The sequence below is a fragment of the Mirounga leonina genome, unplaced genomic scaffold, assembly GCF_011800145.1.
Source record: "Mirounga leonina isolate KUSES-001 unplaced genomic scaffold, KU_Mleo_1.0 Mir_127, whole genome shotgun sequence".
Lineage (NCBI taxonomy): Eukaryota > Metazoa > Chordata > Mammalia > Carnivora > Phocidae > Mirounga > Mirounga leonina.
In genome coordinates, this window is record NW_023270316.1 from 12632867 (window position 1) to 12648216 (window position 15350).

At 52.5% G+C, this 15350-nt stretch overlaps 1 protein-coding gene across 2 annotated transcripts in view; it reads left to right on the forward strand.

Moving 5' to 3' along the window:
• Window positions 1–14983, forward strand: part of STK24 (serine/threonine kinase 24) — a 110129-nt gene extending 95146 nt beyond the window's left edge. For both annotated transcript variants that reach the window (XM_035003147.1, XM_035003148.1), the window contains exons 6-11: window positions 2729–2914; window positions 5714–5859; window positions 7569–7698; window positions 8827–8895; window positions 11246–11382; window positions 13932–14983. In XM_035003147.1, the coding sequence (XP_034859038.1) occupies window positions 2729–2914; window positions 5714–5859; window positions 7569–7698; window positions 8827–8895; window positions 11246–11382; window positions 13932–13968 (705 nt within the window). In that variant the 3' untranslated portion in view covers window positions 13969–14983. The remainder of the gene's footprint in view (window positions 1–2728; window positions 2915–5713; window positions 5860–7568; window positions 7699–8826; window positions 8896–11245; window positions 11383–13931) is intronic.
• Window positions 14984–15350: the final 367 nt, after the last annotated feature.

The window sequence follows — 15350 nt, forward strand, 5'->3', positions numbered from 1 at the left end:
ATTTATTTGGGATAGATTCCTAGAAGAGGAATTTATTGGTTTTAACAAGCTTGGATGTTTTTATGGCTTCATTTGACATTGCATCCATCAAGTTTTCCACATTAGTCAGCAGGATGTGCGATGTCTCGAGAGGGAGTCTCCAGGCAGGAAGACACTTAGGAGCCCCCCAGAGAAGCCCCAGGGAGAGAGGATAGCTCTGAACTCCGCCACGGGCAGGAGGGACAGGGGGTGGCCAGGTGCCGAGAGGCCAGGAGCCACACACCTGGCCCTGGCTGATGTAGGAGGATCCAGAGAGGAACTGACGAGCTGGTGCGACACGCAGGCTCCTGGCTCGGCTGCCTGGCAGGATGGCACATGTTTTACCATGACCAGGCTGTACTGGCCGACCCTCCCCGGGGGAAGCAGGAGGGCGATGTCCGAGCCTCTCCTCTGAAGCCCGTGGCCGTGTCTTGGGGGTGGGCCTGGGAAGGCTGCTTCGTGTTCCGGCTGCTGGCCCATACTGGCATGTGGAAGCAGCTGCAGGTCCTTGAAACCTCGGGCCTGTCCGCTGCTTGTCCCGCTGGGAGCCTGGTCCACAGCCCTCGGAGCTCTGAGGGAAATGAGCGTACGCACATCTGGAGAGAGGCTGCCAGCAAGCACCGTCGTGGGCCTGGCTTTCTGATGAGGGAATTTGTAAGTGCTTGTGGGATGCTTGGGGGTCGAGAGGTTGTCCGTCAGGGGTGCCCAGCAGCAGGCTCTGCAGAGAGCAGAGAGCAACAGTTCTCTGGAAGTCCAGGAAGGCTGGAGCAGGCTGCCGGACGGGAGGAGAACCGGTTGTGTAAAGAGCCACTGACACTCGAGGGCTGCGCATTCTCGGTTCCTGTATCCCTCCCTCCCTGTAACCACACCCCTGCTCCCATCCACCTGCTCCTGCCGGTACAGATGCTCGCCTGCCGAGCATCCCCCCTTCCTCCTCCTCGGCGCACGGGCTCTGGGATCCGTCACGTTTTTACTGATTTTAAAAGTAATACACACGTAAGCTAAAGCAGAGTCTAAGCTGCCAAGGGAAGGGAAACGGGAATAGGACTCCTGATGCTGGTTCTTCCAGTCTGATCCCTTTCGTGCAAAGAATTCAGAACAAGGCTTGCTGACAGACCTGTTTTCACTGAGAACAGAAGAAACACAGAGTGTGTGGTAGGCACCGACCCCATGGGCTGCCGGGCAGGGAGATAGCAGCGAGCGTCTCTCCCACTCACTGGGGTTGCGAGACCACAGCAGGTGTTGAAGGTCGGAAAAGTCTGGGTCCCGCCGTGACCTGAACGGTGTCTCAGCCTTTCATTGCTTTACTGTAGAGTGAGCCTGAGGGATCTAGTAGGTTCTGACTTAAGACAGGTTTCCTGCGCACAGTGACCAGAGCAGAAAAGTTGTGCGAGGCGGGCTTCGTGTGGATCCTAATTCCAATAAACCAACCGTGACAATATTTTTTTGAAGAGTTGAGAAAATTTAACTATTACAACATATTAAATTACTATTAAGTTAAAAATTATTACTAATTTTAGGTCTTGCTAGGTAGTACAAAAACCTTACTGACAAGCTGAGGTAGTCAGGGGAAAATGTCACGCTGTCTTTGACTTACTTTTAAATACACCGTGGCAAAGAATAGACAAAACCCATATGGCAAATTGTTAATCATTAACTTCATGTTAATTCTATTAATATTCTCCTCTATTAATATTCTGTTACTATTCTCCACTTCTGTGTGTGTTTGAACATTTCCGGAAGAAACCCATTTTAAGTTCTGGGCACTCTGTGAGGTACCTTGCTCAACCACCCTGGTATTATTCCCATTTTGCAGATGAGGGAACTAGGCTTACAGGTTAGATTTTTTTTTTTAAAGATTTTATTTATTTATTTTAGAGCACATGCGAGAGAGCATGGGTCAGGGGAGGGGTGGGGGAAGGGAGGGGCTGGATCTCACAACCCTGAGACCACGACCTGGGCTGAAACCAAGAATTGGACCCCTAACTGACTGAGCCACCTAGGCGCCCTGGTGAGATATTTTGTCTCATGTTGTAAGACTTTGGTCGTAGAACTGGCATTTAAACTCAAGTCTCTGAGCCCAGTGTGCCTGCTTTCAACCTCACAGCTGGGCTTGGTTGTAAGCTGGCTTGATGGGATGAGTCTCAAACACCCCTCTATTCCAGACGTGCCCTCTCTGCTCACTTCTAGCTAACTATCCCATCACTCCAGGGATTTAAATTACCGTGGAGTGCCTCATACTTCCAGTGGTAAATGGGAGATGAGTAATTGTAAAAGCCGCCTTCAGTGCAGAGCTAGAAGATGTTCTGTATATTAAATTTTCTCCTGTGTGTTTCCTATTCTGAAATCATATCAAATCCTTATCTTTTTTGTTTTCACTTAAAAATAACTATCTTTTGGGGCGCCTGGGTGGCTCAGTCGTTAAGCGTCTGCCTGCGGCTCGGGTCATGATCCCAGGGTCCTGGGATCGAGCCCCACATCGGGCTCCCTGCTCCATGGGGAGCCTGCTTCTCCCTCTCCCACTCCCTCTGCTTGTATTCCCCTCTCTCGCTATGTCTCTCTCTGTCAAATAAATAAAATCTTTAAAAAAAAATAATTATCTTTTTTAAAACCTTAGAAGTACGTGGAGATGTATTTCTTCTTTCTAAGAAGTACATTTACTTGAATTTATTTCTTTTTGGTATCTCTAAAAATGCTTTTGTTGTTGCAGGCAGACATCTGGTCCCTGGGCATAACAGCCATCGAGCTCGCAAAAGGGGAGCCCCCTCATTCCGAGCTGCATCCCATGAAGGTTTTATTCCTCATTCCAAAGAACAACCCCCCCACGCTGGAAGGAAACTACAGCAAACCCCTCAAGGAGTTTGTTGAAGCCTGTTTGAATAAGGAGCCAAGCTTTGTGAGTTTCTTGAGCTCGGGGTGGGCGTCTCTTTCTGTGTGGCCAGACTTGGTCTAGACCCATCTCATTGGAATTTCTTTAGTCACTCTTACCATAGTCATCATTGTCCTCAAGATCTCGTTATGTTTTGTTTTTTCTTTGGGGGGGATGGCTGGGGGCAAAGGGAGAGGGTGAAGCAGATTCCCTGCTGAGTGGGGAGCCTGACTTGTGGCTCCATCCTAGGACCCTGAGATCATGACCTAAGCTGAAGGCAGACACTTAACTGACTGAACCACCCAGGCACCCTGCTGAAGTTTTTATTGTTTTTTTTTTTTTTTTTAAATATTTTATTTATTTGACAGAGACACAGTGAGAGAGGGAACACAAGCAGGGGGAGTGGGAGAGGGAGAAGCAGGCTTCCCGCGGAGCAGGGAGCCCAATGTGGGGCTTGATCCCAGGACCCTGAGATCACGACCTGAGCCGAAGGCAGATGCTTAACGACTGAGCCACCCTGTTTAACAGGAGCCCCTGTTTTATCTTTTAAGAAACAAATCTAGGGCGCCTGGGTGGCTCAGTTGGTTAAGCGACTGCCTTCGGCTCAGGTCGTGATCCTGGAGTCCCGGGATCGAGTCCCACATCGGGCTCCCCGCTTGGCGAGGAGCCTGCTTCTCCCTCTGACCCTCCCCCCTCTCATGTACTCTCTCTCATTCTTGCTCTCTCAAATAAATAAATAAATCGTTTAAAAAAAAAATCTACTTATTTTCTAGCATCTCATACCTCATTGAGCCTGAAGATTGTTCTCTTTAATATTACATGTGGAATCATAAATTTTTAATATTTATAGTGAAAGGTCAGGCTATTTTTAGCCATTTTTAGTAATTGCAAAGTATGGCCAGAAAAATAATGGCTGAATATGTCTTTAAAGTAGATGTTTTCACATTCTTCTTGGCATGTGTTAGGAAAGAAAAGACAAATAAAAAAATATAAATGAACCACCCACCTTGCCCTCCTGCCCCTTCCTTTTACTCTTGTTTGTGTATAATTGACTCCAGCAGAACCATGTGGCAGGAGCCCGGTATAGCTTGAGCCAAATTCCCTCTCTGAATCAGGGCACATCTTTGAAAGTTATCTCTGTATTTTGGTGTTAACGTATAGCACCCTATGTCCTTGGTTTGTTTCTGAATCTTCTAGCAGCGTTGGCTGAAGCCCAAGCTGAATCCCCTTTTTAATGAACTCTTACCTAAAAATGGGTGACTGATTTTACAAGAACACCATGGTTTTCTTCTTTTCTTTCTTTTTTTTTTTTTTTTTTTTAAGATTTTATTTATTTATTTGACAGAGAGAGAGAGAGAACAAGTAGGCAGAGAGGCAGGCAGAGGGAGAGGGAGAGGGAGAAGTAGGCTCCCCGCTGAGCAGGGAGCCCGATGCGGGACTCGATCCCAGGACCCTGGGATCATGACCTGAGCAGAAGGCAGTGGCTTAACCGACTGAGCCACCCAGGTGCCCGAACACCATGGTTTTCTAATATGATGCCAGTTTTGGTTAAGTTTAGGTAAAGGCATGAAATGGGGGATGCAGCATTTTCTGCGAACCTCTAGGGAACGTGGCCTGAGCTCACCAAGTCCGCGCTTTATTAACGCATCAGGCGTCGGGGGGTGAGGGCTGTTGTTCTGTCTGTCCACGATGCTCTGAACTTTGTGTTATGATGTGAGTTGCCGGCCACGGTGCGTAGGCTAGAAGCACCCAAGAAGATATACCCAGACGTGTACACATCTTCCCATTAAAAACAGATTTCTAGTATCCACATCCTTGCCCAGTGCACACATCTCCACTCCTACCCTGACCCCAAGCACACTGAGGAAAAGGGGGAGAAACGGAGAATCTGAGCACTTCTGAGATGCTTGGAGTTTCACGGGGAGTGGGACATCACCTGAGGTGACCCAGGTGTTCTATAGGCTTGAATTTGAGAAACACGGCTGGCTCTCGTGAATAACGCTTTAGTGAGTGGGAACTTAGTCTCTCTGGTAGTGGTTGTGTGTTCCTGTCTGCCCTCGTTTGGGCTACGCCCGGTCTCCTTGGGAAGTTGCTCCCTGTAACTGGGTTTGCCATCCGCGAGGGGAAGGCAGTTGCCAACGTCAGAGTATGCTGTGGGGCTGTGGCCATGTGGAGCCCAGGACCTGGGTGAGGTCCTCACCGCAATCCCAGGGAAAGACACTGGGGAAGCCCGCGTTTCCAAGTGGGGGAAGCTGATGAGTAAGAGCACTTGGGTACTCTTTCAGCATCAAAGAAACGGGTATTTCTTGGCTTCTTTCTAGTTTCCTCTAGATGTATCCCAGTTAACATCGATCTATTTTGGGGGGTGGAGCCAAGTAGTAATGTAGAAAGTTAACAGAGTAACACAGGACATGTTTTCTCTCTTGTTAGCATTTGTAATAAAATTTTTTTAAAAACCAGGAGGTATAGTTTAGCTGTCTTCAATGATCTCTGAAATTCTCTGACACATTTTCTGTGTCAATGCCTCTTTCTGGGGAAAGGTTTTTTGCTTTTGTTGGGTGGTTACCTGTAATGTGTTACGGACTGCATTAGATACCAAATGCCACGTCCACACGGTACGTGGGTTCCCACCCATGGGTGCTGGATGACTGCTGTTTGAATCATGGCTTTTGTTAGGGAAACAGACTTTGAAGCAGAACTCGATCTTTACATCTTAGCGTGGGTGTTTGACTTTTTGAGGCCAAAGTGTTTCCTTTGGGGGTAGAATCAGGTGGAACGCAGGGAACTTCATCTCTACTTTGTTTTGTTTGGCGGTTTGTTTTTCAGAGACCCACCGCTAAGGAGTTACTGAAGCACAAGTTTATAATACGCAATGCAAAGAAAACATCCTACTTGACTGAGCTCATCGACAGGTACAAGAGATGGAAGGCCGAGCAGAGCCACGAAGACTCCGGCTCTGAAGACTCAGACACGTAAGTCCGCTCCACCTGGGCGTGCAGGACAGGTGTGACCTGGGCCGGGCCCCCGTGGGCGGGCGGGCGGCCTGGGAGCCCTGTGCATGGGTCATGTTCGCGTTTGTTCTCTATTTGGGGTGCGGTTTTTTGTTGTTACTTCTGGATTTCTTTGTTAATTTGTTTTTAGATAATCCAGGTTGATGGTGATTTTTATGTCAGTATGGGACAATTTGGGGGCCTTTTTAGCCTCTTTTTGTTGCTAGTGGAGCCTCCAAGAAAAATCTTTGTGGTGGAACGGTCCATAAAGAACTAGACCTGGTCTCCTTTTCCTTTTCTTTCTCTTGCCTTAAAATATCGGTCAGATGTAACGGCTTTAAATGTATTTTTTTTTTAACTCCACAAATGCATGTTTTTGCGATTCTGGGTTGTGCTGGGGTTGATGCTGGGGTCGTAACAGAACAGTGACAGAAGTTACTTGCTAAAAACTGGTATCAAGTTAAGCATTTTGGAATTCAGTCAGCCAAAGAGATGGATGAGGTCTCGGAGCCGCTTTGGCGTGTGGGGGTGGGGAAAGCGGGGCCACCTGCTCTGACGTGGAGGATGGTGTCACGACTAGAAGTGTTCCGATCCGTGTAGCACCTCTCCTGTTCTCTCCTTCACACTCAGCTAGAAGTCCAAGTCAACCACCAGCCTAGGTCTACACGCCAGGCTGGTTGAATCAGAATTTCTGGGGCTGAGGCCTAAGTGTTTCGGGGTCCCCAGGAACCAAGAGTGAGATCGTGACATGGAGAGATGAGGGTGCTGGCAGTGCGGACGAAAGATGCACAGGCAGCCTGGCGAGGCAGCTGGCCAGGGCGGGGAGGAGGCTGGGGCTCGGGAGGCTGAGTTTGGGGTGGGACATGTTTGAGTTGCGGACAAGACATCCGGGACGGGGTGAGTGGCACCGAGGTTTGCAGTTCAGGCGAGGCACGTGGGCAGCTGTCGGGGATTTCGGGTTGTCGTGCTGTAAACGGTCATTGGAGCCATGAGAATGAACACGGTCACCCAGAGCATCTCTGCAGAGTGCGAAGGACCGATGCCAGGAAATGCCAGCGTCGGGGATGGACCTGTGGACGGCCCGAGTCAGGGCCGATCTGGGTGCAGGGACTGGAGGGGGGAGGAGCAAGAACATCGAGCTCAGGGCTTAAGCGGCTGAAGGACTGCGCAGGAACCCCGTCCGGTGGCGTGCAGGGGGTCGGCGGCCATGGTCGTAGCAGTTGCGGGGCCAGGGTTGGCTTCGGGGTGAGGGGAAGGTAGGCGGAGGCAGTGAGTGTGGTGGACACACCGAGAAACGAGACTGGGGCGATGGCTGTAGCTGGAGGGGCCATCGTGTTGTGGGAGCAAAAGGGACGCATGTCGGAGTGTTGAGGGGAAGGAGCCTAAGGGGAGGAGAGATGACATCTGAGAGCAAGGCCATCAGTGGAGTGGAGGACGGTCGTGGGTCCTGGACGGTGGGGTGGGGCCGCTGGATGCTGGCGCCGGGGGACGTTAGGGAGCCTCACAGTGATGGTGCCAGGGGCAGGGTCCCTCTGAACACCCGAGAGGGACTGGAGGGGGTGATGGGTGGGCAACGGGGTGGGAGGTAGGTGTGGGGTGTAGGGGTGGCCGGGCAGGCCTGCAGAGTGCGGGTCTCCTCGGGCACAGGGCTGTGCGCTCGCTCACGGAGTTCGCCTGATTTCTCTTCAAAGGGAAACGGATACGGACAGCCAGGCCTCTGGAGGCAGCGACTCTGGGGACTGGATCTTCACTATCCGAGAGAAAGATCCAAAGAGTCTTGAGAATGGAGCTCTTCAGCCTTCAGACTTAGAAAGAAATAAGGTAACGCAGGCTCGTTCCTGTCATCCGTTGGTCCCCGGTCACTTGTGTGCAGAGCCTGCTGTTAGGGGGCGGGGCTCCCTTGGGCAGCCTGTTGTGGGATTTCGCTGTCCGGGACAGATGAGACGATCGGTCGTCTGATGATCCAGAGTTGGATCCGCGAATCTGGCCTCGGGTCTGTACCGCAGGGCTGCTTCCTGCTCTGCAGAGCCTGCCCCCTACCCCCGTGGCATTGGCCTTTCCTGATGCTTGCACGTGGAGCGGGGGAGACCTCACCCATGAGGTGACATTCAGTCTCTCTGGACAGAACTCTGTCTGTCTTATATATTGGGGTTACTCATAAAAGATACCAGAATTTTGGGATTAAGTTTTTGTTTAAGGATCTTAAAAGCAAATGTAGTACCTTTGGTACTTACATGGAACTTTATTTTGATTAATTGGTTTTATGCCTATTTAAGTTTATGAAAAAGAGTCGCTTTAAAACACCGTGGTATAGTTTCTCTCAGGCAGCGTCGACCAGTGGCTGTCCCCTGGTGATCCTGTAAGTCTTGCTTTCATAGGCAGATGGGAGTCATTACAGAGATTGCAAAAGTAGAAAGTAGGCCCCTGTCCTATCATAGTCTCTTGCAACGGCCAGCTTCGAGCTGATTCCATTTCCAGAGTTTCGGTAGTCAAGTCCTGCTACACAGACTGCACAGGGGTGCAGTTCGGCATCACCTGCACCCACACAAGGGCCACTCCCGGGACCTCTTGGACCTTGGCGCCTGGAGTCCAGACACTGGTTCGCCCAGCTGCATGAGTTTGGCACATCACTGCAAAGGAAACGGTGCAGGCTAGTGAAGGACTGTGAGACGGTCCCATTTGGTGATCACAGCAAATGGGCGGGCACCTGGCCGGCTCAGTCAGTGGGGCATCGACTCTTGATCTCGGGGTTGTGAGTTCAAGTCCCATGCTGGGTGTAGAGAGTACTTAGAACAATAAAATCTTAAAAAAAAGAAAAGAGATCACAGCAAATAGAGAGCATTTCAGACTTTACGTTAGCTAGCATGGTGCATGTCTGAAGTTGCCTGAATTGTTGCAATGTGAATATTAAATACTTAACTTCTGATTTCCTTTTTTTTCTTCCTTAAGATGAAAGACATCCCAAAGAGGCCTTTCTCTCAGTGTTTATCTACAATTATTTCTCCTCTGTTTGCAGAGGTAAGATACCCAGTTGGCTGTGGGGGGGCGGGGCATGATAGGGACATAGTGGGCGGCAGGGTCTTCTTTCTGTGACATGTGGCAGTCGAATTGGGGAGGTTAGAACACGCCGGCTCGGGTAGTTGGAGAGCCGGCGTCATGGTCCCGCGAGGCCAGCTGGGAGCGGGCACTGCCTTCCTGGTGCCCCTCGTGCTCCCCCGGGCACCGTTTGCTGCCCAGCCCCTCCCGGGAAAGGGCTTTGTGTCGCCTCCTTGAGTGCACGGGCCCCGCCCAAGTCCGCCTGTCATCAGGGTGATTTTGAGCTTCCGTTGTACTGCTTTCTACAAAATCCGTTTGGGTGCAGCGTGATTGCTTTGTCTCAGACAAATTTATGCCAGTGTAAAAAGTAGAACTTTATTTTAAAAGAGAAGTCGGATTCTCTGGAGACCTTCTTTGCCCCGTTGTGCCCCCAAAGTTCACCGTAATCCCAGAGAAGACCCCTTACCAGAGGGCCACCTGGTTCGCAGGTGAGCAGCCTAGGTCACTTGTCATCCGTGTCACCCACGTGCTGGTCCGCCGCTCCTCCTCGGGGGAGCCCGCCCTGCCTCCTGGAGGTACCACTAGGCCTGCTGCATTGTGCGATGTTGGCGAGAATAAATGGTATGAGAATGAAGATTATTCTTCAGTTTGTAGGTGATTTAAAGAGCAGTTTTTTTTTTTTGAGCCCGCCCCCAGTCTGCCTTCAAGGTAATTGAGAATGAGCCACACTAGTCCCTTCTGTTTGTGTGGTGACTCGAGCTCTCCAGGGGAGGGGCTGTCTCAGGGGATCCTCCTGTCTGAGGTCCGTGGTCCCAGGTGGGAGGTGCCACACAGGCCCCGCCCCCTGGCTCCAAGGGGCCCGAACCTCGGTCTGCCCTTCAGCAGCGCCCCGGGCTGTCCAGGCCGGCTTCATCTGGCTCTCGGTCCTCCCCCTGCCCCGTCAGTCCTCCCCCTGCCCCGTCGGCCCTCATGAGCTAGCCTGAGGGCCCTGCCTTCCCAGCTGGAGCCCGGGGCCACGCTGGAGCCCGGGGTGTGGAGTTGAAGCCCGAGCACGTGGCTTTGTGATGGAAACGGAATGGCGGGTGGGGGTCCTCTGTGTGGCTCCCTGCTGTTTCCGGGGACCTGCTCTCTTCCTCTCCTGTCCATAAGACACTGTCCTGCTTTTTATTATGTTGTTTGGGAGAGTGGTCCTTCGGGTTTTGGGGATGCTCCCTTGCTTTCCTGTAATCCTGCCACGGGCGCTCCACGAGGATCAGGCGGGCCATTAGGGGAAATGACATAGATATTTCTTACTTTTCTGAAGCTCTGTGTTTTTTACTGGGCATATGAAGAAGCTGTGCCGAAATCGTTACTTGGAATTAGTGAATTAATTCTCAGCGTGATACTGTTCTGAACTCCCGGGCGGCTTTGCTTACATGTTTTTTTTTGTTTTTTTTTTGTTTTTAAAGATTTTATTTATTTATTTGAGAGAGAGAGAGAATGAGGAGCATGAGAGGGAGGAGGGTCAGAGGGAGAAGCAGACTCCCTGCCGAGCAGGGAGCCCGATGCGGGACTCGATCCCGGGACTCCAGGATCATGACCTGAGCCGAAGGCAGTCGCTTAACCAACTGAGCCACCTAGGCGCCCCTGCTTACATGTTTTTATCGGTAGTGCTCCATAGTCGCGTGTTTGACGTGTCCGGTGTACATCATTTTATGTAATTCTGATAAAGCTCACTAATAAAGGATCTTTGTCCCCGTGTCTGCACGTGAGGCTGTTCCTGACACTGGAGCGTGCGTGCGGGTGGCTCCCTCCCTCTCGGCTGATAGAGCCCCTCCAGCAGCGCTTTGGGCAGGGGAGCCTGGGGGGCTTGCAGGGCAGGGCGGGCGGGGGAGGGCCGCCGTTGTAGGAAACTGGGGAGGCAGAGGTCAGGCACTCAGGACTTGTGAGCACTGCTCTAGTTGGTTAGGTGATCGGGAGTCCTAGGTGGGCGCGGGCGGCCCCTTGCTGGTCCACCGCGGCAGAGTCCGTGACAGGGAGGGGTGCAAGGTGTGGTCGCCGGCGTGCGGCGCCCTCCTGGTCCTCCGTGTCCCTCTTGCGGGGGGAAGGGGGAAGCACGGTCAGGATGGGGCCGATGCTGGCGGGGATGTGTTCACAGCTGGAAAAGCCAGAGCCAAATGTGAACCATTTCCTAAAGGCCTAACGAATGCCCTTTCCACACAGTGTCCCCACCAGGACTCACGCGCCCGGGGTGGCAGTGGGGGTCACACATCGCGTCCCTCCTTAAAGGAGGTGCCCCCCGATTCCTGTGCCTGTGTGGGTCATGCTGTTCTGCACGTTTGTGTGTTTGCAGCTGAAGGAGAAGAGCCAGGCGTGCGGAGGTAACATGGGCTCCATAGAGGAGCTGCGAGGGGCCATCTACCTGGCGGAAGAGGCCTGCCCGGGGATCTCGGACACCATGGTGGCCCAGCTCATCCAGCGGCTGCAGAGGTAAATGCCCTGTTTGCCCCCTGCCTTTCCCAGTCCTTGCTCGGTCGGTCGCTTTGGCGTTTTGCTCCTGGGCTCTGGCTGTTTGCTTCCTGGGCACACGGTTGAAGCAGAATCAAGTCAGAGAAGACTTCAGTTCTGAGTTCTAAAGATCACCGCGAGGGAATGCTAGGAGTCCGGAAACCACGGGGGAGGACCACAGACGTGGTGCGCTTGGAGCTCTTGTCATGTGATGAATACCGGGACCTTAAGACCCCTGTCTGCTCCTGGTGATGCCGCCTGACCCCACCGAGAGGGGAGCTCGCCAACCCACTCAGGCTTGTTCTAGGAGTCCCCTGGGGAGGTCGCTCCGACTGCCAGGACTGAAGGGAGTCCTCGGGGGGTGTTACAGAGAGGAGGTGTGCTGTGACCCGAGCTCTGCTCCACACCCCCGAACCTTCATCGCTCCCCAAGAAGCCAGCCGTGTCATTGCTTTGAAATTCACCCTCCAGGTGAATTGTCCAGTCTGTTCCAAAGACCTGCTGAGCCTTGATGAGAGTGAGGAGCATTTCAGGTCTTCCCAGAGACGCTGGCTTGACAACATGGAGAGAAGCTAGGGGCGCGTTGGGTGCTTTTGCACCTTGGAAGTGATGATCGAAGGGGCTGCCCTCTGGCCTGTGAAGCGTCCCGATGAAGTGGGACATGGGGGTAAAACCTCGCTGTGGCGCTGAGGGCGCCCCCCCCCCAGGCTCGGGGGCAAACGCCGTCCCGGCTCGCCCTCCCGCCCTCTGCCGGCCACATGGTAGAGCCCATTGACTTGGCTGCCTTCACTTCGGTGCAAGCGAAGGGACCCGCTCTACTCGTTGGCTTTACCCCCCTCCCAACTGTCGCTACTCATGCATGACAGGCATAAAGGAAAACAGAAGTCAAGTCCCCGGGATGCTCACCCCCACACAGCCGTGCCGGAGTTTGTGTGTGTCCGTCGGGCTGACGTCCCTCACGCGGCACCGCTGAGTGTCCCTGTTCATCCTGGGACGTGATCCTTGTTACCACGGAGGCTTCCCCCCCGGTACCGACGAGCAACTTAACGGTCCGTTGGCCTCCTTTCTCAAAGCGCACAGTCCAGTTGCGATACGCAGAGCGCCCCAGAACTGGTGGTGCCGTGATGGTCTCGCTGTGCGCTTGGTTTTCTGCTTGCGTAGCGCCACTTAGGACGGATGCCCACCCTGTCCCGAGTTGGCCGAGCTGCTCAGAGTGACACGCGTCCCCGACTCGATCGCCCCGCAGCTCCGGGGCATGGAGGGCAAGGGCGCGGCCGGGGGTTAGGTGTCCCCTCTCCTCCCGCCCCGTGGCGCCCGACACAGCTGGTCCGGCAGCCAGTGTGGGCCACACCGCACGGTTTGGAGCTTTCTAGTTTCCTCCTGGGAAAGTAGTAAAAGAGGAGCAGGTGAAATTAGTCTCCATAATACGCTGCGGAACCCACTGCGTCCCAGGTCTTTGCTCATGTCAGCAGCGTAAACCGCTGTCAGTGGGGTATTTCCCGTACGTTTCAGCAGCACGTCCTTGCGATCCGGTGTGTGTTTCACGCTCAGCACGTCTCCGTGTGAACCCGCCGCATCTCTGGACCTCGGCAGGTACAGCCCCGCTGCCCGCGTCATGTCGGACGTCGTACTTTCCAGTGATGCGCTAGGACGTGCCGAGTCCACATTCTTCTCGTCTCCAGACCATTCTGTCTTCTCTTTGCTCTGTGCTGTGTAGACCTGCTCCGGGGGGTCCTCCACGGGTCCCTGCAGGCCTTAGCTGGTGCCGTGCGTCCACTCCTGTGAGGCTCCCAGGCGGTACTGAGTCGCTTCCGCCCTTGTAGGTGGATCACAGGGGGCCTGACCTGAGCCCAGATCAAGCGGCTGTGCCAGCCAGGCCCCCACCCTCATATAATTACAGTTTTTAGTGCGTTTCTCGTTCGGTTTGCTTAATTTATTCAACCCTTGCTTTGCTCTGGACATCAGAGTTGTTCCCCAATCTTTACAATGACAGAAAACCCCGAGAGACCTCTTCGTGCCGCACACATTGCTCCTTCTCTGGACCACGTTTCTGAGACAGCGCTCGGGAGGGGATCACTTGCACAAGCAGCCATATTTTGGGGGCCAGTGGGGGTCTCCTGGGCTGAAAGGCAGTCAGCCGTGTGTGCGCCCCTGGGATCTCACGGCGTCATCGGGTGCTGCTGATTTTGTGGTTTTTACAAGTGGACTGTAAGCGGAGCTGTACCATTTATTGTTCCAGGCGCATCTTTCTTTTCTCCTGAGAGACTGAACACGCTCTCGCTCGTTAACGTACTAGCTCTTCCACTGAGTTTAACTGGTCTGTAAGAAGTGGTGTCACAATCATGATTTTCTTAGTTTTTATGAATTCTTTGTATACTAATTAACCCACTGGTATTTGCGCCACCTGACTGTGTTATGACTGGGGATTGTCTAGTAAACTAGGATTTCGGCGCTGGTTTGACTTTTTGTGTGGGGGTTGTTCCAGAAATGACCTGCATTCACTTCGTTTCTCTTGTTTTTTTCTTTCCCTAGATACTCTCTAAGTGGTGGAGGAACTTCAACCCACTGAAATTCCTTTGGCATTTGGGGTTTTGTTTTTTTTTCTTCCTCCTCCTCCGAAAACGTCCACGAGAGCCTTTGCTGACCCCGCTGCTGCGGTGTGCCATCCAGGGGCCCCCCCGCCCCCCCCTGCACCGCCCCCCCGGCCCCGGGGCGTGCGGTCCTCCCTCGCCGGCCTCCGCCGGACGGACACGCTCAGCGGGGTGGGGAGGGTCGGCTCCTGCAAGCGATCATTTTATTTTCTTGTTCTTGTTTTTTAATTTTAGCCATTGTGCACATATCAAGGAAAGTGTCTTTAAAAACAAAAACAAACCCTGAAATGTATATTTGGGATCAGGACAAGGCAACTGAAGAAATGAAATCTCAGGTACCCTGCTTTAAGTGGGTGACTCCCCCCCCGCGGGAGACGGAGAATCGCTCTGGTGGGTCAGTGTACAGATTTGTATATAGTGTCATTTTTACGGAAACCCTTTTGGCGTGCATAAGGAATCACTGTGTACAAATTGGCCACGTGCTTCTGTAGATAATGTCAGTGGAGTAAATATTTGACAGGCCATAACTTGAGTCTATTGCCTTGCCTTTATTACATGTAAATTTTGAATTCTGTGATCAGTGATTTGGGTTTTATTTTGTATTTGCAGGGTTTGCCGTTAATACTCCTTCATGCCCCTCTTACGGAACACTCCTCTTTGTCCCTCCGCAAATGCCTGTCCCCCTCTTGTTTGCCCGGCGGCCCTTTGGGTACACGCACAGGTTGATTTCCTTTCATTTGATGGTACTATTTCTTAGTGTTTTGAATTGGAACATATCTTGCCTCATGAAGCTTTAAATTATTATTTTAAGTTTCTCCCCGATGAAGTGCTCTCGTCTTAACGTTTGTTTGGAATCGTACCACTGCTGGCCCCACGCCCGCCTCCCGTCCTTCCCAGTAGGACTCCTGTCGTGCTCGTAGTGAAACCCGCGTGTCATCTTGCCCACCTAAAAATGTCTGAATGCTTACACGAATAAATTTTATAACACACTTACTTTGCATACTTTTCCTTGAAACGTGACTCTTCAGGGGGCAGCATACATGTTGTGTGTGTGTGTGTGTGAGAGAGAGAGAGAGAGAGAGAGAAGGTGAGACATTCGGCACTTCCAGAAAGAAGTACCCACGTTCAAAATGCCCAGTGTCCGGGTCAACTCCCTGTGCAACTTTCAAAATGGAAAATGTGGCTGGATACTGCTGATTTGTGAAGTTGTGCTCTCTTCCCAGGGACCTTGACTGAGGGTGGCTTTGTTAAAGAAGCCCGGGGCTGCTCTCTGTCAGCTGGGGTCTGTGTGTCTCCTGGCCTGTGGAGGGGCCTTGCTGGCCCGGGGAGGCAGGAGGAGTCCTTTCTCTGGGGTCAGAGC